Source organism: Phyllopteryx taeniolatus, chromosome 6 (genome assembly GCF_024500385.1).
Source record: "Phyllopteryx taeniolatus isolate TA_2022b chromosome 6, UOR_Ptae_1.2, whole genome shotgun sequence".
Taxonomy (NCBI): domain Eukaryota; kingdom Metazoa; phylum Chordata; class Actinopteri; order Syngnathiformes; family Syngnathidae; genus Phyllopteryx; species Phyllopteryx taeniolatus.
Genome location: NC_084507.1, coordinates 20,548,371 through 20,574,871, shown reverse-complemented (window position 1 = coordinate 20,574,871; position 26,501 = coordinate 20,548,371). Strand labels below are relative to the sequence as shown.

At 37.7% G+C, this 26,501-nt stretch overlaps 1 protein-coding gene and 1 long non-coding RNA gene across 4 annotated transcripts in view; one reads left to right on the top strand and one right to left on the bottom strand.

Moving 5' to 3' along the window:
• The window catches only part of LOC133479050 (uncharacterized), a 58,270-nt gene extending 37,389 nt beyond the window's left edge, over nucleotides 1-20,881 (bottom strand). The window contains exons 1-4 of the long non-coding RNA XR_009788818.1: nucleotides 20,756-20,881; nucleotides 14,501-14,569; nucleotides 4,819-4,941; nucleotides 4,650-4,725 (exon numbers count right to left, since the gene is read on the bottom strand). This is a non-coding gene — a long non-coding RNA (uncharacterized LOC133479050). The remainder of the gene's footprint in view (nucleotides 1-4,649; nucleotides 4,726-4,818; nucleotides 4,942-14,500; nucleotides 14,570-20,755) is intronic.
• Nucleotides 1-21,207, top strand: part of rspo1 (R-spondin 1) — a 29,565-nt gene extending 8,358 nt beyond the window's left edge. The window contains exons 2-7 of one of the 3 annotated variants that reach the window (XM_061775491.1): nucleotides 4,542-4,756; nucleotides 4,839-4,969; nucleotides 9,011-9,211; nucleotides 13,174-13,317; nucleotides 14,536-14,748; nucleotides 20,579-21,207. In XM_061775491.1, the coding sequence (XP_061631475.1) occupies nucleotides 4,873-4,969; nucleotides 9,011-9,211; nucleotides 13,174-13,317; nucleotides 14,536-14,748; nucleotides 20,579-20,724 (801 nt within the window). In that variant the 5' untranslated portion in view covers nucleotides 4,542-4,756; nucleotides 4,839-4,872 and the 3' untranslated portion in view covers nucleotides 20,725-21,207. Of the gene's footprint in view, nucleotides 1-3,256; nucleotides 3,281-4,541; nucleotides 4,970-9,010; nucleotides 9,212-13,173; nucleotides 13,318-14,535; nucleotides 14,749-20,578 lie in introns of those variants that run through there. The other 2 variants (XM_061775490.1, XM_061775489.1) reach the window with 2 other exon arrangements.
• The last annotated feature ends 5,294 nt before the right edge of the window (nucleotides 21,208-26,501 follow it).

Below are 26,501 nucleotides of genomic sequence, written 5' to 3'. Positions count from 1 at the left end.
GAACGTGCTCTGAAAGGGGACGTGGGTGAAAACTAAAAGAGAGGGGGATATTTTGAGGTTATGCTTGTCATCCGCTCCCATTAATTTGAATTGAACCTGCCACAACAATCATCGGTGGCGACAATGAATGCAAGCTTCGCTATTTTATCCCCCACAGTTACATAAAAAATTATAAATACAGTTAAGTATTGTTGTAAAACACAACAGATGTATACTATAGACTGTAATTTAGTGGCTGAGACTCGCTCACTTAAAACCCAGAAATGCCATGTTGCCGTTTAGCTGAGTGGGTGGGGACCAACCACGAAGTGGATAGGTACTTGAATATTAATTGATGAAACTACATCACAATGACGGTGATTTCAAATTAATCCGTTTTGCAAGCTTTATGGCAGTTATTGCCTTTTGCATTCAATCGACACACCCCATAGATGTCAAACTTAAACCATGTCACGACTCATTTTGACCTGCATGGTATGCATAAAACAGTAAAAAAATGAATAAGTAAAAATAAAAAAAAAAGATAAAAAGATTTTGATGGAAGGAGACCTTTAATGCATCTCACTAGGGTTTTACAAAAGAGGCAATTTAATCTCCTTTTTGATAGGCTTTAGCAAGTCCTAAAGGCTCGATGTTGGTGGGCTTTTAAGACTAAAATAAAGTTTCTTTTTCCCCCCTCTGTCACATAAATGTGCACATGAACCTCATGCATTGAAGTCATCCCAGTAATTATTAGCCATTAGCCAGAGCCCCTTCGGTTATAGCCGGCTTTCTTTATCACTCATTCCTGGCTGTACCTTTGCAGTTTGGGTAACATTGTGCAGGGTTATAAAAGAGGTTCTGGCACATATGTAGAGTTACTCAACTGTTTTTCTCTAGCCATGCGCTGGTCGCCAGTTATCGTCCTTTCAAGGAACAAATGAGTGCTGCATTATTATTTTTTTTGCCTCTGTCATGTAAATATGACTTGGAGCAGAAGGGTGACACTGATCCGCTTTCATTATTAAGACAGAGTAGCGTTTAGCAACAGCTCAAGATTATCTAGGGACATTCTGAAGTTAATAGTGAAAATAATGTATGATGAATTGCATGTGTCATCCAGACTAACTCTGCAACATGCATGTTACCATTACCATTTGTTAGTGGTGGTATAATAATAATACAAATATAAAACCCAATTCCAAGGAACTTGGGACGTTGTGTAAAATGTTAATAAAAGAGAATACAATGATTTGCAAATCCCTTTCAACCTATATTCAGCTAGAATACTAGATATTTAATATTCAGATTAATATGTTTCATTGTTGTTGTTTTCTTCAAATATTGACTCATTTGGAATTTGATGCCTGCAACATATTCCAAAGTATCTGGGACGGGCATGTTTACCACTGGGTTACATCACCTTTCCTTTTAACAACGCTCAATAAGTGTTTGGCAACTAAGGAATTCTTTCCCACTCTCGCTAACTTCAGTTGCTCAACAGTCCGGGGTCTCCGTTGTTGTATTTCACGGTTCATAATGCGCCACACAGTGGGAGACAGGTCTGGACTGCTGGCAGGCCAGTCTAGTACTCGTACTCGTTTACTATGAAGCCGTGCTGTTGTAACACATGCAGAATGTGTGCAGAAAAACAAACAAACAAAAAAGAACATGGCTTGGCATTGTCTTGCTGAAATAAACAGGGACATCCCTGAAAACGACCTTGTTTGGATGCCAGCATATGTTGCTCTATAATCTTTAAGTGCCTTTCAGCATTAATGGGGCCTTCACAGATGCCAGTGCCCAATGCCCTAGGCACTAACACACCCCCATACCATCACAGATGGTGGCTTTTGAACTTTGCACTGATAACAATCCTGATGGTCCTTTTCCTCTACCCTTACAACTACGACTTCCATGATTTCCCAAAAATAATTTGAAATGAGGACTCATCAGACCACAGCACACTTTTCCACTCTGAGTCTGTCCAATAATGAATAAACATTATTTCAATAAAACGATAATAATAATAATAATAATAATAATTAATTAATTATTATTGTAATGCCTTTCAACACACTCAAGGTGACCTTATAGAGATCTATATATAGATCATACATATATTATATCAGATGTATATGTATGCATCTGCATATACAGGTACGTGTGTGTACATGTGTGTGTGTGTATATATATATATATATATATATATATATAATATTTCGTCACTAGGGACGCGGGCGTGCTGGAGCCTATCCCAGCTATCTTTGGGCGAGAGGCGGGGTACACCCTGAACTGGTCGCCAGCCAATCGCAGGGCACAAAGAAACAAACAACCATTCACACTCGCATTCACACCAATTTAGAGTCTTCAATCAACTGAGCACGCATGTGGCATGTTTTTGGTTTATATATATACGTGTATCTTTAATCACACTTTAAGTGAGTGCACTTAGGAGAATCGCTCATTATCTTAACGATCACTTCAGTATTGTTGTTGTTTTGGAATGTTTTGATGCACCCAAAGGCATGATGCCATATGGCAACAAGCACAACAACCTAATATGGTCCTCATTTTCTTTCATTATCTTGCTAGTGAGGAAGGACCACCCATCATCAGGGTCTTCATGTCTTCTTGGTGTCCTCTTCATACCCGTGCTGTAAATACACATTGACCTTGCCACTAAAGATGTCCCGGGTGTGTTTTGACTACAATTAATATTCCAAAGATAAACACACTCTGGTCATCGTCATTATCAAGTCCAAATATAGTTGTGTATGGTGTCTGTTTGTGGTTTGTTTGCAACGACAGGAATGATACAGTCATTTGTTTGATATTTTGCTAATGTTGCTAAGGCTACATGTTATGTATGTGTTGATATGTTGTTGATAAGAGATGACAAGCTTATAGTTCATACCGACAATACAAAGTCCCGATTCCTTACAAAATTTCACACATGAAGTCTAATTTGAGCTCACTAGCAATGCAGGTCAACAGAATATAGTCCCCCCCCCGCGACCCCCTGACCACATCATTCATTTGATTGGCCACTTGCTGTCAGGCTGTACTCATTGGGGCTGATACAGTATGCCAATAGCCCAATTGAAAAATGGTAAACGCTATTCACGCCCACTGTAGGAACAAGTAAAACAGCCACATGCTTCCACACACGAATCTGAAAACAGAACGGCAAGGATTACTGGATACGCTTGTTCAGTGGTGTCAAACGTATGGCCCGCAGGCCTGAATCGGCCCGTCACGGGGTCCAATCTGGCCCATGAGGATAGAGAACACATTAACTGTAAGTTTTCAATAAAGGTAACTTGCTGCTAATTTTGTCCACTGGGGGTTGCAGTGACAACCATTTAAATGACGTAAATGTCATTCTGAAATTGGCTGGTGGAAATTGGATTTGACACCTGATATTGATGCACTTTTGAAGGCTAAAAAGATGCCAAGTATCAGGAGCAAAGTAAGCCTACTTCATAGAAAAGGCTGTGCACTGTGGAGAATACAGTTCTGTGAAAATGAATACCTTCTGTAGAAATATTTTCTCACGGTAAATATTGCAAAATATCAGTAAGGTCAAATTGGGGTCAATGTGGTCCCTGAACTTAAATAGGGTTGACACCCCTGCATTAATGCCTCAAATAGTAGCGTCCTCTCTAATTGACGCTCTGCCTTAAACTGACCTCCTGACTAAATCTTGTTGTAACTTCAATTAAGTGCTCTTGATTGTCTGCTTTGTGTCTCTAACCCGTTCTTACAAATAAAGGCCTCCTCTCAAATAGACGCCTCCTTCATTGAAAGGCCTCTTCCTGTCACTTGGGTAAATAAATGCCTCAAGTCATTGATTGAGGAAGTACATTATGCATCCATCCATTTTCTGTAGCGCTTATCCTGTTCAGTGTCACGGGTGAGCTGGGTTTACAATATTCCCTGAAAATCCACGAGTAATTGAGTGTCCACCCAAAAAGGTTCGTAATTACCTATAGAAGCCACAAAATCTTTAATTAGACAAGGTTATGGCCTGACTAAATGAAGCTCCTCACCTTGGCCCGAAGATGACACAAGATGGCACCAAAGCAGTATTTTTATATTAGACATGGCTTTAACCTCAGCACAAAAGCAGTGAATAGGTGAGACAATAGCAGAGGATAATTTCTGAATGCTGAAGCGCGAATATGCAGCTTGTTCACTGTAGAAACACTCAAATAGGGTTTGGAGTTAGGAGTTAGGACTTTGGGTAATATACAGTCTTCCATTAACATGGCTAGAGTGAGGTTAATTTAGAGACTTTAGTTAACCTGGTTAGGAGTTTGGGGTGAAGGGTAAGGTTAATATTGGAGTCTTCAATTAACCTAACATGCATGATTTGGGGATGTGGGAAGAACCAGAGACTATGCCAACTTCCTACATAAAGGGCTGATATTTGAACTCAGAACCTTTGACTGTGGGGCAGATGTGCTAACAACATACTTCACCATGCTGCCCAGACATATGGAATTAATGATTTTAGCTGCCAAAACCGTTTCTTAATTCTTTTCATTTTTCCTTCGCAGCTGTCATGAGGAGCATGCCTGCATCCTTCTATCAATATGTGAGCCGTCAATCAAGTTAATAAGACCTGTGAGCGCTGACCACCAACAAGGAAGAGGAAGTGTAACTACCCTTCAGCTTCATGGGTTGAAACGCCAGATGTTCGACAGCTTCCATCACCATTTTGCCTCAACAATGCATCAGCCACTAGATTGAAAGATACCGAAAAACAGAGGGGGTATAAAAACATCGTGATACACGACAAATCATCTATCCAACTCTGAGACGGGACGGGTTTACCTGCCCCACCTAATCCACAGGGGACCCCGCGTAGTCGGAAAACCAACAGGGACTATGCAGCTGGGATTGGTGGCGCTGGTGATGGTCTTCCTCAGCACCATGGGTGACAGTGATGTTGGAAACCTTTCCAAGACCAGAAAGCCCAGACGGGGTGAGTGACCAGAGGTGGCAAAAATAATCACACTCTTTGCTTAAGTAGAAGTACAAGTACTGGTGTACAAAAAGTACTCGTTCAAATCCTTTACCTAAAGCCTGGAACACACAAGGATTTTTGAAATCTTAAAAGATTGTTTATCTGTTACAGATGCCACACATGAAGATACCAAAAATTATTTTTTGCCATTTAACAGTTTTGGTTGTACGGTGTGCGGTGTCCTCTGATAATCTCAACACAGAACACCACACATATAAAGATTCTGCTCCACCACCGATCTGGAATAAAGTCCTTCAAGACAGAAATCTGGCATAATCAAACGTTATCTAAAAAAAAACAAAGAAATGACGATGAAACACTACTGGATATGTTGCGCCTATTGTCATGGTCTGTGTTTTGGTTTGGGTTGTGTTTAGTTTTGTTCCATGTTTTCCTGTGTTCCATGTTTGTCGTGTGCTCATTAGGTTGTTGTGTCCACCTGTTCTCGTCTACTTTGTGTCGACCAATCAGCTCTCTCCAGCCACTCGTGTCTTGTCCAGGTGTTCCTCGTTGTCTCGTCAATTTGTTTGTATTTAGTTCCCTGGTTTCTTTCAGTTCTTGTCGGTTCATTGTCGTTGTCACATGTCTTTGCCATGTCATAGTCGCCAGTTGTCTTTATCATTGTGGGATATCATTGTCAGGTGTCACTTTCCCTTTCTATTCCACGTCTTACTCACAGGTCATATTTTGTTTCCAGTTTTTGATATTCGAGTGTTTCTTTGTTACTTTCATTTGATTATCTGTTGTGGGACTTCGTTCAGTTTTCCCTTTTTGAAGATTAAATATTATTATTTTGAGACTCCCGCACTCCTGCCTTGCCTCCCTGCTTCCCTGCAATTGGGTCCATCATGTTCTTGCCTTGCGTTACTCGCCTTCGCCCTAACCACGTACGTGACACCTATATTTCCCGAGAGTTGCCCAAACGACTGGAGGTGGGTGTGTCGTAGAATTGTGACGTCAATAAAAAGGCCTGCATTGGAAAATACTTCTTGCTGTCTGGTGAACCCACTTATACAAAACACGACAATGAGTAGGACATGGTTATTTCTATTTATGGCCACTTCCTTCTTCATCAGTCACTTCTTGATTGGCTACATTCCGTTTCACGTCACAATTCACGGTGTCATGACTCGGCAGATGTCGGCTTTCTCGGCATGCGTCAAGATTTTTGGTCGTAAATATTAAACGTTTAATCTTTTTAAGATTTTTTTTTTAGACTATTTTGAGAAAGAAAATGACTTTATTCTGGAAAGATTACAACTTTTTTCCTCGAATACGACTTTGCATATTTTGTTTTCCATTTAAAAATACAACTGTATTCTTTTAATATAACTTCATTCACAATGTTTACAATATTCCTGTATGCCTAATAGCATAATTGCCCAAGTCATTTTTGAATGTTTTGGAAAACAAGACTAAAACAAACAAACAACAAATTCAACAAACAAGAACAGTCCAGTTGGCTCAAGTCTACTTTTACGGGTTAATATGACCTGGATGACTCAGAATCTACACAGGCATAAAGAAAAAACATTTATCAAGCACATGGGTATCTTTTATTGATATTGTGAGACAAAATTGACTTAAAGCAATTAGCAATTATGCTTTCAGGGTGAGAATCCTGTTTGTAAACTGAATTGTTCAATAACTAAGGTGTTCATGAACCAAGGTTACACTGTACTGTTTTTTTTAACAAGCGTTTTCAGTTAAATGCTGTTTCACATCTGACTTTATTTCGATGGTCGGTGTTGCCCGTCTGCCGCCGACCCTATGGCCAGAATGAGTCAACACTCGAGACAAAATGCAAGATTTGTTTGGCGCCATTTCAAGATGCTGCTGCTGCTCGCATTTTAGCTCAAACCTTATGCCGTGGGGGTTATTTATCTGGGAAGGAGTTCCTGACGTTCTCTCCTTTATGGGTTTGTCTCCGCGGGCCCATAATAATCCTGACATTAAAATATGATAGTTCAAAGGCGAATACTTTCTTCAAAGAATTTTCAGGAACTTACACCAGGCCACCAACGTGTGCATCCCAAGTACGGGAAACGCACGATGCGTTCCGAGGAAGTAGTAAAACTTCATCGCCGTGTTTCTTTCTGTTTGTCTTCTGTGAATGAATGAGCTGTTGACTACGAAGTTCCTGAGGTCAGAATCGCAGACTGGTATTTCTTTGTTGATGTAAGTGGACGGACAGATATGGGGTGCGACCGATTGACGTGGTTTCCTATCAACACAATGAGATTCCTTTTAGCATGCATCAATGTGACCGCGACCCATAGCCATTTATGATTTGTTTTAAACAGATGTTTACCATATTTGTGTGCGTCAATGGACAGACACTTGTGTGAATCCACAAACTACTGTCAGTAGCCAATTATGAAATTTTCTTCAGACAGATATTTCACAAACACATGCGAGATGCGACAAACTTGACACGGTGGTACAGATCAATGCAATAAAATTCCTGAGCGACCATGGCCGTAGCCGACAAAGACTTTTCTTTTCCAAAGATGTTTACCATATTTGTGTGTGTGAATGGAATGATTATTACATTTTATTCTGAAATTTGTTTTTATTTTCTTGAATAATATGCCATACAAAAGTTTCTCCAGAAAATATGACTTTATTCTTATAATATTAAGACATTTACTATTAGTTATTAAAGATATACCACTTTATTCTTGTAAAAATAAAAAAATAAAATGTATTCAGGAAGAAAAATAGATTTTTTCTTAATACCTGGTAATATTAAATTTTTTTCTTGATAAAATACATTTAAAAAATAATTCTGTAAAAACCTTTTTTTCATGATTGTTTTTTTGTTGTTGCTTTTTTTGCTTTTTTGGAAAATGTATGACTTGCAGCTTTGGAAAAAAATATGACACCAACAAAAAAAAATTACTGGACCTTTTTGGGTGTTTTTGCAATATTTGTATTTATTTATTATTATTTTTTATTTCTGCACATACATGTTCTAAATGACAGTATTTGCGTTATGAATTTGGATTATGATTATGCTTATTTTACTCAAATAAACAGAAACCTTGAGATACGAGCCGTCTTTTGGCTGCATTTTTGCTTTGATTTGCGAGCGCAAACTTGATTCAGTTCAACTCACTTTACAATGAACACCACTGTAACATTTCATCAAAAACGAGGTTTCAAGCTATTTAATGCCACTCCCATTTGAAGTTTATGGTCAAACTAAGCATAAAATAAAGTGAATTACAAGTTGTGTATGTAAAGCCTCAGGAAAGTCAGCTATCTTAATGATAACAAACAACAACCAAATAAATGGAAAACGCCGTTGACATGCTAACCGTTAGCATCGACAACCACTGTTTTAGAACCCTTAAAGAAACGGATGTTTGAATGCATTTGGTGGAGCAACACATTTAGACAGATAATATAACATTACTCGCAGGCATTTATTCTTCATCCTTGACAAAAAATGACAAATATTACAACAACTTCAAGTGCATCTCCAAAAGGCACACCCTTGCGCTTACACGAAAATAAAGAGGCAACAGCTTTTATGCTCGACTGCAGTTACGCCATCTAGGAAAATAGAACCCTAGATGATGGATGAAGGGGTGAAAAAAGTACAAATTCGGAGAATTTTAGCAGCGCTGTTGTTACTGGCTGCCACTTATAGGCGCTTCTTTCATCAAATCAGAGAAACAGATCATTTTGCTGTGGTCTCGTTACTTTTTCCGGAGCTGTATTTTATTTTTTTTCCTTGAAAAAGAAAGTTGTTGTCTTATCTTGTTTCTTTTCAGCATGGCCCTAATACTCCTTCGTAAATGTCTGTCTGTTGTTGCCCCTATGCGTGGGAATGCCGGTAAAATATGAAAGAATCACGATGTTATTTTAACAGGTCAACTGTGAGCAAATGTCCCTTGTTAAAGCACTACAAATATACCTGGAGACAATGTGATCATTTTCATGTGGTGCGAGTGGACTCTGTTCATCATATTTGTTTATTTATTTATTTTTCAGCATCAGTGGGTAATGAGGGCCTGCCATCTTGCCCCAAAGGCTGCGAGCGCTGCTCTGAGTACAATGGCTGCATCAAGTGCAAGGCCAAACTGTTCATTTACTTGGAGCGCAACGACATCCAGCAAGTGGGCGTGTGCCTGACCTCCTGCCCCATGGGATACTTTGGCATGAGGAACCCGGAAGGCAACAACAGATGCACCCGTGAGGCCTGCTCGCTCAATCCCAGTATTTTTCTCAAATGTCAATTTGTTATTGTGAAAAACAAACAAACAAACAACAAAAAAGCCTCAGTCTATTTATTTACAAAAAAATAAATAAAAACTTGCTTTGTGAGGGCGGCATTCCTGTATTTTGCAGCCGAGGGCAGCCAGCAGCTGAGTGTGCAGCTAATGTGCTTCTGCTTACCTCCTGGAACTATTAACTTTACACATCCATTGTTGTCTGCTTGTTTTTTATTTTTTTTTGTTTGTTTTATTTTTGGGAACCTCAGTGTTTTCGATTTGGCCTTCATTTGAACAGCAAATGCCAAAGAAAGCCACAATCCATGTTTTTTTCCCCCCATGTGGCTGCGTTTACAAATATTTTCTTTTCTGTTTTTTAGACAGATAGTGCTTATTATTATTATTATTATTATTATTATTATTATTATTATTATTATTATTATTATTATTATATTATTATTATTAATTATTCATAGTAGTTGTAGTAGTAGCAGCAGTAGTAGTAGTAGCAGTAGTGGCGGCACAGTGGTTAACTGGTTAGCACATCTACCTCACAGTTCTGAGGACAAGGGTTCAAATCCCAGCCCCGCCTGTGTGGAGTTTGCATATTCTCCCCGTTCTCCCCGTTTTCTCCGGGGACTCCAGTTTCCTCCCACATCCCAAAAACATGCATGGTAGGTTGATTGAAGACTCTAAATTGACTGTAGGTGTGAATGTGAGTGCGAGTGGTTGTTTTATTTCTATGTGCCCAGCGATTGGCTGGCAACCAGTTGACTGTGTACCCCGCCTCTCACCCGAAGATAGCTGGAATAGACTCCAGCACGCCCGTGACCCTAGTGAGGATAAGCAGTACAGAAAATGGATGGATGCTTGGATTAGCAGTAGTAGTATTCATCTATATATTTTTAATTAGTTTAATTTCTGTTTTCTACTTTTTCATGACTTAAAAAAATCTGACTTTATTCTTGGAAGATTATGAATTTTTATCTAAAAAAAAAAAGCATTGTCACACAATTCCATCTTTCATTCATTCATTCATCTAATCCTCACCAGGGTCACAGGCGTGCTGGAGCCCATCCCAGCCATCTACGGGCGAGAGGCAGGGTCCACCCTGAACTGGTTGCCAGCCAATCGCAGGGCACATAGAAACAAACAACCATTCACACTCACATTCATACCTACGGGCAATTTAGAGTCTTCAATTAACCTACCAGGCATGTTTTTGGGATGCAGGAGGAAACCGGAGTACCCGGAGAAAACGGGGAGAACATGCAATCTCCACACAGGCGGGGCCGGGATTTGAATCCTTGTCCTCAGAACTGTGAGGTAGATGTGCTAACCAGTTGTCCACCGTGCCGCCGCTACTGCTGCTGCTGCTACTGCTACTACTACTACTACTACTACTACTAATAATAATAATAATAATAATAATTATTATTATTATAAGCACTAACTGTCTAAAAAACAGAAAAGAAAATATGTGTAAATGCAGCCACATGGGGGAGTTATAAGTTTTTATCTTGAAAAATACTTGTCTGAAAATATGACTTTTTCACGAAAAATACATACCTTTTTTATTCAAAAAAAACTTTTTTAAGTACAACTTAATTCTAGTAATATTGTGACAATTCATCGTTAGATCAAAATCAACTTCTTTCAGAAAAAAAGTACAACTTTATTCTAATTATATAATGACAATTTATCGTGGAAAAAATATATAACTTTATTCCCGAAATATTAAGCAGTTTTCGGGTCAGGGGGGTGGAGTGTGACTTCTGGTAAGAACATGACTTTGTATCATGGAAAAGGTCTTCAGAACTAGTCTTGTACAATTCTGACTTTTTTTCCTTGAAAATATGACTTTTTGACACAAAAACAAAAACTTTTTTGAACAAAAACATGACTTTATAACTTTTAACTTTGCTCGACTTTTTTCTTGAAAAATACAACAAAAATTAAGATTTTATATTGATAAAATATGACTTCAATATCCTAATATTGTGTGTTTTTTGGCTTGAAAATTGTTACCGTAATTTAGTCTTGTCAGAACACAACGGTTTTCCCCCAAAGTATTATTAATATAGATTTTTTTTCTAAAAAAAACATTGACTTTCTAAATAATAAGACATTTTTAATTTAATAATAATGACAATAATAAAATCATTCCCCCCCCCCCAAAAAAAAATACAACTCCTGCCCTGCGAATAGTTGTCATATTTGACGCTGAATGCGAGATGACAGTGGGCGTTCACTTTCACATGGGAACGAGTTTATTATTCATTTAAACAAATGTTGTTCTTTCAAACACTGCGCTGTGTTTAGATCGTGTGTCCTCCTGGCAGTGAGCCACACGCAGCCTATCGAGTCAGTGCTCTTTAAGCTCATCACAGAAACACAAACATTCCATTGAAAAGTGCCAATTGGCATCATGGGCCAAAGCGTTGCAAGATTCCCAACTTTTTTGCTGCTCTTTTCCTGGAAGTCGGGGTTCCAAAGCCAACGCCGGCTTAGTGAGGAAGTTAGCGCTCGCTCGATCGTTTGCATCGTCTGCTGCTTTTAATTATATGCGTTTCAACACGTTGTTTGTTTGAGAAACAAAGCAAAAGCCACACCCTCACAAAACAACCTGTGTCCACTCTTGTATAAAGGTCCTGGAAGCGATATTTGAGTAAAATTTGGTAAATCTTAAAGTCACCTGGTAGAATATTATTAGCGAAAATCCGGGGATAATTGACATCCGTTATAATTGCATTAAAAAATTTTGAAACCCCCAAAATTCTTGAATAGGTGTTGATAAACCGCCAATAAGGGCATTCAAAGTTGTTTCTCCCTTAAAAAAGAAAACAACTAAGAAAAACAAACAAAAAAGAAAAAGAAAATCGAAAAACTAAATCCACTAATAGGTGAATCCGCGGGTGCCAAACCATGAGTATGCAGGCGCCCGCTGTATTTGACATTTGCTCTTCTTAATTCTATTCTTTGACAAATAGGTTTCAAGCTATTCAACGCCACTCTGAAAAAATAATTACACGTTGTGTATTTAAAACGACATTGTAGCTTTGCCTTAGAAAAGTCTGTCTTGCTTTATGCTGACAAACAATGCAAAACACCATAGATGGGCTAACTCATCGCATTGATGTCACAGTGGTATAACCATTTAACCAACAAATATTCTAACACAAACGGTGAAGCAACCTATTGACATATAATAACAGAATACTCCCAGGCATATATTCTCTATCCTCTGCGAAGAACGACTAATATTGCTGCGGCTTACTGCGGAGTGATGTCTCCATTTATAGCGCTTTGTCTGTATTATACTGTCTAACACACCAGAAGGAGCAGCACACACCAGAAGGAGCAACACAATGTCCATTGAATTGAAGCAAAACTGTGGCCAAAGCTGTTTACTTCTTCACATTCTATTTCATTATGTTATTACTGTATGTTTTTATAAAGTACATTATTTCTATTAATAAGGTATTTCCATTCATTTTAACAGGGAAAGATGATTTAAGATCTGAGTGTTTTAAGTTACGAGTGTTGTGACAGAACAAATTAAACTTGTATCTCAATGCATCACTGTATATGAATATCTTTTTTTAGGTGATCAGGATAAATCTGTGCCTACCGGTACGCCCATATAAAGATGTTAACGTCAACTAATCATTTCTTCAGTTTTTATTTTGTCGTAACGACTAATAAAGATGGTCAGGGGAAATGTCAATGAGTATAAAACAACGTATACATTTCATTGTAATGAATCAGTGTAAAAGTAGACATTCATTTAGGAAATATAGGGGAGTAAAAATTGCCAGAAATATAAGTCATGAAGTAAACTAGATATTTGAAAATTCTACTTGGTAAGAGTGCTGAAGTATTTGTTCTTTGTTAAATTACAAGGGTGCCTGGTGTCATTGAAATCGTTTTTCTGTCTTGCAGAATGTAAAATTGACAACTGCGACTCGTGTTTCAACCACCACTTTTGCACTAAATGCAAGGAGGGTTTGTATTCGCACAGCGGACGGTGTTATGTTAGCTGCCCTCCCGGCCAGCTCACCGCCAATGACACCATGGAGTGTGTGGGTGAGTCACCCAAAAATTCCCCAAAATAAAACTTCAAATCAATATTTAATGTTACAGATTACAAATAAGTCACGCTAACAACGTGACAGCCGTGTGCCCGTGAGAGCGCGGCAAATGATTGATACCTCGTCAGTCAGTAACGCCTTCTGATTGGTTGTTTTTCCTTGGGCGATGTGTTTTCTTGCAAATCAAGCAAAGGTACAAGATGGGACCAGAGAGGGACGATTTCTTTTTTTCACAGATCATTTTAATTGCGTATTACTGTCAAGTGGACAGTTTTAACAATTCTTTTTTTTTTTTTTTATTGAAAACTGGCCAAAGAAAAAGCATGGGGGGGAAAAAAACATTTTTTCTAAAAAAAATATAATAATATTAAGACAACTCATCTTGAAATAAAATACAGTATAACCTTACTGCTGGAATATTAAGAATTGTTAAATCAGAAAATAGAACTTTAGAGATTTAGAATTTTTAACAAATATAACTAGTCTCGTGGAATTCAGATTTTCTTTCACCCCCCCCCCAAAGAAATAACTTTTTCACAAAAATACACATCTTTTCGAAAATATTTTTTATCTAAAAAAGTAAACTTTATTTTAGTAATATTATAATAGTTTATCTTGAAAAATTTTTATAACCTTATTCTCAGAATTTTAAAATCAATTTAGCTTGAAAAATATGGTTTTATTTTTGTAAGATTATGAATTATTATCATGACAAAATAGGACTAGTCTCTTACAATTTTTTTTTAATAAAAACTCATTAAAATAAAACTATTTTAACCAAAAATAGGGCTTCATTCTCATAATATTCCAACTATTTTTCTTAAAAATATACAATGTTTTGCTTTTAATATTACAACTGTAACTCACAGTTGTTGTAACTCCTGCTTCAAAATGTATTGCACAAATGTTAAATTTTTTTTTTTTTTTTTTAAACAAACCATTTTTAAAGATTAAATGCAAAGTGTTGAACTTTAAAGTAAAATATAACTGAACTGTACTTCGGCAGTGATTCTTTTGCATACCAGCAGAGGGAGTCCACGTGCCACCACACTACGACAATCACTGGTATATGACATTTTTAAAATTTGTCATTGGAGCAAAAATAATCACAAATTCTGCCTAGCAATGAGTAATTACATATAATCTTTTTTAAAAATAAACTGTTGTTCCTCACTCACCTCAGGCCAGTGTTTCTCCTCTTCCTCTTTGCCAGAGTGCCAACTGTCCGAGTGGAGCCAGTGGGGTTCCTGCGTGAAGAGGAACAAGACGTGCGGCTTCAAAAAGGGTTCGCAGTCGCGGGTCCGCCTACCACTGCAGCACCCCCGCAAGCGGGACCTCCCCTCGGGTGCCTTGCAACCCTCTCAGCCGTGCACACCGCAGACCGAGAGGCGGAAGTGCGTCATGGCCAAGACGCCCTGCGTGAGCGGTAAACACACACATCCACATTACATCGCACAATACTCCATTTTCATTGATGGTTTTTAAATTTTACTTTAGTTTCTTCGTTGAGCCTTTGTGGATGGTCAAAATATTAGGAACTGCTCCGTATGATACAGTGGAGTTGTACTGTACATTGGTGGAACACAATAAGGAACATATTGTTATTGTTTTTCTTTGGCTTTTTGGACACAAAGGTACCATGCAAAAGTGTGATGAAAACAACAGAACAGAACAGGACATGGAATTGAATTTAGTAAACTATAACCCAGGTCAAACATATGGCCCATTGGCCAGAACTGGCGTGTCGGGGTGTCCAATGTGGCCCGTGGCCTGCATTTTTTCAATAAAAGTAACTGTTGTTACTGAAAACACTTAACATACACATAACAATTGCGTTTGACTTTTTCTTTGACTTTATTTTTGGTGTTTTCATGGTGACACCTGTACCATAGGTTAAAATGTCAATCAAGAGTGAGCATTATTATCTGTGTAAAAGCACCATTTTTGCATTTTTTTAAATTTGCAGTTGTTTTGCAATAAATGACATGTTTGCGCCTGATACGTCGTTGGAAGTTTAGTTCTATATATACAATTAATCTTCAGTTATAGTTGGAAACTTTAGAGAGGTGTAAACAAGTATATGACAGGGGTGAGTAAACGTCTGTGATCAAGGGCTAGATTTGATTTTCAAAATGGACAAACGGGCCAGATAATTTGTAGCTGAAATGAAAAACAAAAGTAGTTGAAATCTGTATGTAAAATATTGTCACTTTCATGAGATAATTTTTTATGACAAAAAAGGCTTTTTGTTTTTGCCTAAATCTTCCCATCATGATGCTGATCATCTCCGCTAAAATCGCCTACATCCTCAGTTTACCCAGCTAATGCAATTCTACTGAAATAAATAAATAAATAAATAAAAACTCCTAAATATATTGTATTCAGTATTTGGTTCAGTTTTTGTGTGTGTTGTCTGAAAAAGTAAAAATTTACTTCGGCCATTATTTTAGGAAGGTGAAGTTATGTAAAAAAAAAACTTTAACTAATGATGATTACTAACTAAACACATTTTTGTAATTTTAAAAATGTTGTAAATATATATATGTAAAATAAATATGTTTACAGATTTTTCCAAAAGTATTTACAATAAATCAATGAATGCATTATTTTATTGAGCTGAATGAAAACAGAAAATAAAAAATGTATTTGAATACAATAATAATTAATCCTAACTTTTCAAGTAGCGTATATTATTTACACTTAATGTTATGATCATTTATGAAGCAATTATTTAATAAAATAAAAGAGTTTAGTTGTAAATCAGGCCCTGGCAAAGTACAGCCCACGAACCACATCCAGCCCGTCGATAGTCTCTGACTGGCCCTCGCTGTCTTTGTGAAGTCAAAATAAAATGTAAAATCTGCAACGCTTATGTTTTGAAAGTGGTGTTTTTATGTTGATGTGCATGTGTCGGTAGAACAAGCAAGCAAAAGCAACGACTTGTCTTCAGTGTTGCCAACTTAACGACTTTGTCGGAAAAGCTAGTGACTATTTAAAAAAAAAAAAACGAGGAGCAACAATGCCAACAGTGCTCCTCATGTTAGCAACATTGTCATTTCGTGCTACATGGGAAAAAAAAAACCCTGAGGAAAGCGCAACATCAATAGTTTGTCTTTTTATTCAGGAAAAGAAGTGTACCTAATATCGTGGCCGTGTGTAAATGTATTCCGTCTGGAGGGAAGTCGGCTGTTCGGTGGACAGCTGCCGTTGAGAAATGAGTTGTGTGCAAATTCACCCGGGAAAGAATTTCATCTCGGGGCTTGAGAAAACAATTAGCGGTGAAATATTATAAACCTCATAAAAACTTCCCAGGTGTTGAATCTGCAGGAGGCTCTGAATGAAGCGTGAGCAGGTGTCATCTGATGAGCCATCGCAGATGTCGTCCTTGTGCCAACATGCACATATCAGCGTATTTCTTGTACGTTAGTTACAGTGGTTCGCGCCAAAGTAATAATTTGATTGCTTTGGTCTAAGCACAAAAAACAGTGAATAAACAAGATTTTCAGCTAATAACGGAAGATAGCTCGCTATCTTGTGAATGGCAAATCCCGAACATGCGCAGGTTCATTGTTATCTTATATTTTTAGAGAATAAATTTGTCTTTTCTAGAATAAAAAGTGTAATTCACAAGAATAAAGTTGCATTTTTGAAATTCACATTAAATTATGACTCTTCCCTCATTACAGTTGTCTTTAATATTGTAATATTACGACTTTTTCTTGGTAAAATACGATTTTATTCTCATAAGATTTAACATCTGTCAAAAAACTGTCTCTACTTGTAGTAAAGATTAGTATTCCCCCACATATTTGTGATTCGCTACTCACCTATTTACCAATTCGCTGAGTTTTTTTGTGAAACCTATTGTCATTATTCACTAAAAAACTCATTCTCTGTTTTTGTACTCAGGCCAAAGCCCTGTCAAAAATAAAGGTAGTGCTTTGGCACCATCTTGTGGCAACTTGGTGCCAAGGAACTATAGCGGTACCTCAACTTACGAATGATCCGACTTAGGAGATGTTCGAAACGAGAGCCGTCGCTCGGCTGAATTTTGCTTTAACTTGCGAGCAAAATTGATGGATGTAGCGAACTCGACTCAACTCATTTCACAGCAAGCGGCAGTTTGACAGAACAATTCTTAAAAAAAATAAAAATAAAAAAAGGCTTCAAGCTGTTTATTGCCACTCCCGATTGAAGTTTGCTGTCAAACTAAACAGAAAATAAAGACAATTACACCTTACTTATTTAAAACGACATAACTGCCCTACAAACGTCTGCTAGCTTAATGCTGAAACACAATTCCAAAAGCCACAGACAGGCTAAAGAATAGCATCAATGTCACGTTGTTGTAAACCTTTAAACAGTCGATATTTGAACACAATTTTCTATCCTGGACCCAAAAGTCTGAGAAGCCCCGCGTTACATAGTCAGACCACGATTGAGGTGACGCCCCAGGGAGCAGCTGTGGCTTGGTCTGAGGGAATGGAACACAGCGTGGGCAGAACTTGTATAACAGTGCGTGATGTAGTGCCATACACATCATCCTCTCTCCTTCATTCGGGGGCCTCAGGCGGGGGCAAAAATAAGCCCTTTCTCTGAAGGCGATATTCCATTTGTCAGCCATTTGTTGTTTGGACTGGATGGAGAAGGATGAGGTGCAATCAGGGCCGGCAGAAATTGATGGAGCACACCTCTCCGACTCAAAGCACCTCGACCACATCAGTTACTTGTTTGAGATGTCATTACATCTTTACACCATTAGTTAAAGTTGTCTTATGAGGCTTCAACCCCATGAGCTTCTACGCTACAGGATCAACTCCACTCCAAATGTGGTTGAACGTTGGAATTTCATGAATTTATTCGTCCTTACTTCCAGCAGTAGTGATAAAACACCGGTCCGTCCGTCTGTCCGGCCATCCATTTAAAATAAATGTATTTTTCCTAGATTTTTATATCCATCCATCCATTTTCTGAGCCGCTTATCCTCACAAGGGTCGCGGGATAGATTTTTATATTTAGATTTAATTTTTATTTTATTTTGATTTTTTAAAGAATTGATTATTTTTATGTTTTGTATTCAGATTTTATTTTCTGATTGTATCATTTGTTTATATTTTTTACATTATAATTTTCTTTTAAAAAAAATTTTCATTATTGAGATTTGATTTGTAAATTTAAAATGATATTGCTTCATCTTACTTTTTTTTTAGACTTTTACTATTACTTTTCCTTTAATTTTCTATATTCACTATGTATATCATATATTCAAGTTTCCTAAAAAAATAATTCCAGATTTTTATATTGATATTTGTTTTTATATTTTATATATTATTTTCATTTTTAGAATTTATTAATTAGATGTTTTGTATTCAGATCTTGTTTTCAGATGTCATCATTTGTTCAGATTTTTTAATTATTCAGATGAGTTGTATTTTTAAAATTATATTTTTTAATCCTATTGGTTTTAGACTTGTACTATCATCTATCCATACATTTTCTCTATGCAGTAAACTATATATACAATTTTCCCCACAGATTTTAAAAGTCAGATTATATTTTTACATTTACATTTACATTACAAAAGGAATGATTATTTTTGATGTTTTGCATTCAGATTTCATAATAGATTTTTTAGATTGGATTCTAATTTTCTATTTTAACAGTGCTTTATATTAATCTTTTATTTGTACATTTAAAAAAATATTTTATTTGATTAATTGCTGAAATAATCGATAGAACAATTTATTTTCAGAATATTTGATAGTGACAGCCCTTTTTGCAGAATTGATAGAAAGACAAAATAATCAGTCATATGTTTTTCAACTATAATATACAGTATATCATATGTAATAATAAACATTAGATAAACCTGGACATATAATTTTAACTCTGTAAAATAAAAGAGGTATGGCTGCTTAAGTGAGTTATACAAAAAGGTCAAACTATTTGAAGCACCATAAACAGTTTTTAAATGAATCCCTATCTGACAGTGCCAATATGCTACAACAATGCTGCTTGCAAATTGAAATAAACTCACTTTATAATTAAATACTCATGAAAGTACAAAAAGTCTGAGATGGATTTTGGATATGAATGGACAGATTAAATAATTCAACAAACTGGAATACAATGGCAACAAATTGCAAACTGCCGTAGTTGTTGGAAATGTGAAGAAGAGGCCTTCATCCTGCAATATATATATATATACGGTGCACGACTGGTTAGCACATCTGCCTCACAGGACTGGGGACCGTGGTTCAAATCCCGTTCCCGCCTGTGTGGAGCTTGCATGTTCTCTCCGTGCCTTGGTGGGTTTTCTCTGGGCACTCCGGTTTCCTCCCACATCGCAAAAACATGAGTGGTAGGTTGATTGAAGATTGAAGACTCCAAATTGCCCAAATGGTTGTTTGTTTGTATGTGCCCTGCGATTGGCTGGCGACCGGTTCAGGGTGTACCCTGCCTCCCGCCCGAAGATAGCTGGGATAGGTTCCAGCAGCCCACGACCCTACTGAGGAGAAGCGGTAAAGAAAATGGATGGATGGATGTTAATTTTTTATAGATTAGATTTTTATTTTTGTCATTCAGAGTTTACTTTTGAAAGTTCCATGTTTTTTAAAGATATTTGTTTACATTTTTTATATTGAAATTTTATCAATTGAGAGAATTTTTATTTCATATATATATATATTTTTTTTGCTTTTCAGTTCTTATTTGTAATTGTTAATTTAAAACCGTGTATATTTTGACCTTTCTGTTGTCACCAGCGTGCGAAACACTCTCCAGCGCTTGGCACGTGTGCGCTTGTTTTCCAGGAGGCGCACGGAACCATAACAAGTTCATAACAGACATTCGTCAGTGAAGTGAGCTCGCCCGCCTCGGCTAAACAAAACGAGTGCAGCCTGAGTAATTACCACAAGGCACTCGACATCGTGTTCGCTTTCACTTCCAGGACCCTTTGACGATGTTTACTCATTGTGTTTGTTGTGCATTTTAAAAATGCTTAGGGAGGCCAATGTGGTTAAATGAGCCAGCAGTGTTTTAATTCAAGACTGTTCAAAGTGTTTCTGCTTCACTTGTCTGCATAGTTTGTTTCCTAAAAAGAAGACAAACTATTGATGTTGCAATTTGCTAAAAAGAAAATATTTAAATTTTTCCTGCTAGCAGTTTATGTGTGAACAGATTTGGAACCTTAAAATCAAGGTATAAACCGTAGATTTGACACCTCTAATTAGTACCATTCTTGCTTGTCTCATCAGAGAAGACTCGGGGAGGCCGGCTCGAGAACGTGCCAAGAATCAAAGAGGGCGGCAGCAGTGGCGCCGGCGGCGGAGGTGGGAGGAGGCGAAAAGCCCAAAGCAGGACCACTGTCGTTCCCAACGTCACGAGCAGCTCCGTCACTTAAACTCGGAAGGATTGTGACGAGAAAAACCTACCGAGGTGACGCTGACGTCAAGCTGACATCTTGATGAGAAAACAATGCGTAGGGCCGCTTCTAGATGCTGACTCTGCAGGTTTTCCCAGTCACCGAAGAAGTCCGATCATGTGAAATCCGATCCTCGTTGGCTCTGGATTGATGAAAAGATAAACAATGTGTCTTTTTCGTGACTGGGAGCAAATGGAAAGCAAATACACAGTGCAAGCCACTGAATATGAACAATTATTATACTGCTTTGTTTGTAACAGGGTTCTGATGTTTTTGCACAGTTGTGACTTTTTTACGTAAACATTTATACGTGACAATATTCTCATACGTCTGTTGCTTTATGTGACCGTACATAAAATTACAAAGTATTTGTAAAGTTCTATCTATCTATCTATCTATCTATCTATCTGTCATAGTTCCAGTAGAAAGTCCAAATAAAAAGAGGAAGCTTGTTTAACTTTACTCGGATACCTCATTTAGCAGGATACGTTCGGTCAGTTCACACCCCATTTAAATACAAGTTTTCTCTTCGGCACTCGAGCAGTCAACATTTTAAAACGATGTCCACCTTCCCGGGACTGTTTTGTATCGTAAACAACTCTTATTATATTGAGGGCTACTTAAAATCAATGCGTGTGAGGTAGATGAGATAAAAAGTCATCAAGCCTGAGTATATGTTTCTATACAGCCCTCGAGAAGTCACAGAGTCAGCTCTCTTGCAGGCGTTTTGAAATTTTGAAATGATCTCCAAATTTCAGGGACTGTTTTGTCTCACAAAGATCACTTTTGATTTTTTTTTTTCGGCGTTGGAGCAGTCAAAAATTTGGAACTGATCTCATACTTCTGGGGACTGTTTTTCCTAAATGAGCTTATTTTGAAGACTACCTTCACCAAGGAGCCAAGATCAAAAGTTATGCAACCTTTCATTACATGTTTCTTTTCAACGCTTGAGCAGTCACAGTTTTCATCTGATCTCACACGCTCACGGATGTTTTGCTTCATAAAGATCTCTTATGATTTTGAGGGCGATTTAAACCAATGTGTTTGAGCAGCTAAGACACAAGGTCACACAACAGCATGAGTCAATTTTTTCTCTTCGGCGCTCAAGCAGCTACAATTTTCAACTACTAATCAAAAAATTTCAGGGACTTTTTTCTCTCAAAAAAATACATTTTGAAGAATACCTAAAACAAGGTGATTGAAGGAGTTGGGATCAAAGGTTAGAAAGAATGAGTGGTGCATTTCTCTTCAGTGCTCGAGCAGCCACACTTTTCAAACCATCTCACAATTTTTGGGGACTTTTTTTAAATCAACAAGAGCCCTGTTGATTTTGAAGTACGGGAAAAAAGTGGATAAACGAGTTGAGATCAAAGGCTCGTTTTGACGCTTGAGCAATCACAATTCTTAATTGATCCCCCCAAAAAACAACCTTGAACTTACAGTGAATAGTTTCTCTCCCAGAACCCTGTTTATCTTTGAAGGATATCCAAACCAAGGTGTTTAAGGGGGCTGCGTTCAAGGGTCATGCAGCATGACTATGTTTCTTGTCAGCGCTCAAGCATCTGCACATTTTAACCGAGTTTTAATCTTAAACTTTTTAGGGACCATTCCTTTTTTTTCTCATAGAAATTATGATATTGAGTTATATTTAGGCAGAGGTGGGTAGTAACGTGTTACATTTACTCCGTTACATTTACTCAAGTAACATTTGGGATATATTGTACTTGTCAGAGTGGTTTTTATGAAGCATACTTTTTACTTTTACTCGACTATTTATGCTAAGAAAAAACAGTACTTTTACTCTGTTACAATAATCTACATGCCGTTCGCTACTTGAATTTATCAATAATTGCGTGCGTGATCTATTTTTAGACTTCCGTTTTCAACTTCCGCGCCGTTGCTCCAATCCACCATGATTACCACAGTGAGGTTTGACTCAACTTCACCAATCAAACGACACAAGAAAGTTACGTCTGCACACAAAGTCTTCTATTGGGCTTCGCGGGCCAATCAAAGTGAGTTGTGACAGCCGCAACAGACTACGAAAAACAACAGCTTTAACATGCAGCGTAGTTTTGTCGCTACCCAAACCTGGATATTTCAGCCCCCTTCTAGCTTGAGAAAACACCTTGCTGTAAGTTGCAGATGTTTTTGCTGTTGTTTTGGCTGTGCGTATAGCAACATTAGCACTATTTTATGGTCACAAGTAACTGTTAAACATGCATCTTGTTCTCTCTCACGCTCTCTCTTTAACACACACTTTCTCAATAAGTCTGGTCAGCAAACAGCTTGTTCATTCAGTCATTTTAGTGGCTACAGCAAATAATGTTTCTGTAAGGCCCTGTGCATGTGTTGTTGTTGTTTTTTTTACTTGAAAATTTCAATGGTGGCATTTGTCCACGGACTCCCATTGAACATGAGCTCTGAACACAGCCACATGCCCGTTGTAAGAGGGTTTACATCCTTGTGCAACCAGATCTTTTTACAATTTTATTTTATTTCAACTTTATTTAACCAGGTAAAAGACCAGTAAAAACATAACATCTCTTTTGCAATGGTGACCTGACCAAGAAGGAAACAAGTTAAACCTCAAGTCCTAGTCCAAGTTTTTTTCACTTGTTTATTTTCTCCTACCCTCTCAAAAATATACAAAATTAAAGCAGTTAAGGCGGCACGGTGGACGACCGGTTAGCACATCTGCCTCACAGTTCTGACGACCGGGTTCAATCCCCGGCCCCGCCTGTCTGGAGTTTGCATGTTCTTCCCGTGCCTGTGTGGGTTTTCTCCATGTACTCCGGTCTCCTCCCACATCCCAAAAACATGCATGGTAGGTTAATTGAAGACTCTAAACTGCCCGTAGGTGTGAATGTGTGCGCGAATGGTTGTTTGTTTATATGTGCCCTGCGATTGGCTGGCAACCAGTTCAGGGTGTACCTCTCGCCCGAAGATAGCTGGGATAGGCTCCAGCACGCCCGTGACCCTTGTGAGGATAAAGCGGTACAGAAAATGCATGGATGGATAAATCAGTTAAGTTGTACCAATTCTAGGTCACATTAATTGTGGAAAAACTTTGAAAATGATTTATCTTGGTCAAAATTCTTTTACAACACAAAAACCTGGCATTTGAACAGGGGTGTGTAGACTTTTTATATACACTGCAGGCTTGTTCCAGGTTTGGTGAACCTACAGTATTGTGCTGTTTAACAAGTAGAAACAACATGGTATAAGACCATTTCTTGGAGCTAAATTTTCCTTAATTTGTTATTTTACAAAAATGTGATTTTATAAAATTTTATTTATTATGTGATTAAGTGATATTGTTCAGCAATGTCTGAATTTACAGATTCATATTTTAATTTTATTTGATGTTCATATTCTGATTTTAAAAATAAATTAGAAGTTACTAGTTACTCAGTACTTGAGTAGTTTTTTCACAAGAGTAACTTCTTATGCTTACTCTTACTCATGATTTGGAGGACTATTTTTTACTTTTACTCGAGTCATATTATTCAAAAGTAACAGTACTCTTACTTGAGTACAATATTTGGCTGGTCTACCCACCTCTGTATTTCGGGCTGTGGGGGACTTAAAAAATAGGTCGACGCCGAATTACTGCCTCAAAGCTCCACCCAGACCAAAAAAAAAAAAAAAAAAGGAAAAGATCCTTCCGGAAACACGGTTGTGCCGCCGGATCCAATGTTTCACACGGACATTTATTGCAGAAGGACGCAGTATTGGGCCACTGATAAACTTTGGCAAAAACGACAGAGGAGTGTCGGTAAGTACTTTTTTTAAAGACACTATTAGATGTCTAATGTGTATATAACATGATGTATGAGTGAGCTGAATGGTAGTTGGTGTTTTTTTGTAATTACCTAAAAAGGTAATAGCTTGTGCGCTAATGCTAATCGCTAATGCTAATCGCCAATGCTAACCGGTTAGGAAAGGCTGATTTTGTTGTCTCAAATTCTGTACAGAGTTCATACCATACACTCAGTACAAACAGATGCAGTTTAAGGATAGAAGTCCAGCCCTCATAAATGAAAAAAAAAAAAAAAACATTGCGGGGATTACTGGCGCACTCGACGAAATATCTATAGGATAATCAATTCTAATAAGATTCGATTGTGACAACCCTTGTGACATTTAAACCAAGGTGCTTGAGGTAATTGGCATAAAAGGGTTATGCAAGATGTGTCCATGTTTCTTTTCAGCACTCGAGCAATCCCAATTTTCAACCAATGTCACAATTTTGAGGGACCCCCCCCCCCCCCCCCCCCCCCCCCCATCCATAAGAGCCCTATTGATTTTAACGGATCAAAGGTTTTTTTCAGTTCTTAAGCAGCAGCAAACTTCAAGCGATCTTCAACTGATCTCAAACTTGGAGGTTTTGTCTAAGAAAAAAACCCTTGTTGATTTTAAATTACTTTTAATACACTGTATCATAACTTTGAGGCTAGGTCAAAACAGACATTGCTCGTTAGCAAATGAGGGGAGGACAGTTTATGCACAGTAAATAACACGTTAATCTTCTCCTGCTAGTTAATTTCAACCAGACAAATGGCTCCCTCTATTTCATGCTCTCCTTCCATACTCCCAAAGTGTTCCAAGACAAATGAATGGTCAAGGTCTTAGCACTAATACATTCAACTTGAACACCACCCTCTGGTTTAGTTGGAATGCGACATTAAAGATCTATGTTGTCTAAGTCCTGACACAAATGAGACAAAGCTTTGTTTGTGCTGCTCTCTTTGGTACAGATTCAGCACTGCAATTCCAGAAGTTCCTAAAGAATTAACAAGAACTGTCAAACACATAAAGGTAAACTAATGCGCATCAAGCAATTGTATTGTTTAAGATATGACAAAATCTGTGCCGCAATTAAGAGTCAATGTATATGTAGTTAAAGAATTTGACCACAAGTCGGCGCTATATGTGCATTAAATACAATCACCATTCTCAGAAACAAGCCATGACATGCTATAGGTCCTGGCTAAAGATTAAAGTGCCCATAGGTCCATGGCTAAAGATTAAGCTGCCCATAGTATTACTGTTATGCAATTTGTAGTCGGAAAGTGCTTTATAAGGCAACATAACATGGTAAGATGAAGGTATTAGAGGTGTTTTTGCAATAAATGGAAGACAGGGTGTCTAAATGCATGTTGACAGCAAGAATGTTCAACTTCATCACATGCATTAAAATCATTATACTTACCTTGAACTGGGAGGATTAACAGAGACAGGCAGGGAACATCTGGGAATGATCCGGATGAGATCATCCACCTTTCCTCACCTTCTTTAAGCCAGCAGGATCTGAAGTGGTTTTAACACAGCAGTTCTATTTTATCAACTGGTAGCACTAACTAACTTTATTACCTGAGAGTCAAAGCTAGCCCAGATAAATCACCTATTTGAGGGCTTTCCCACTCTCAAAAACTCAACAGATTTTCTTGATAGATTAAACAAAAATTCAGCCCAGATTCGGAGCCAGTTTCACTTGGCCCCATGAAATTTGGTAAACATGTCTATCATGAGTAGACGCACAAAAAAAGTCTCAAGAAGCCATGCTTGAAAAGACGCAGGAAGTCTGTCACTTTGTTGTGAAGCTGACATTTTAGTGTTATTCTGGCCTTTTTCGAGTGTCCGGGGGATTTTGTTTTAATTGCTACCTAATTTAAACTACGGATACTAGACAGATGGGTGACCCTAAATTATGAAGATTTTGAGTTGTGTCATTGCATGTAGGTGGAGCATTG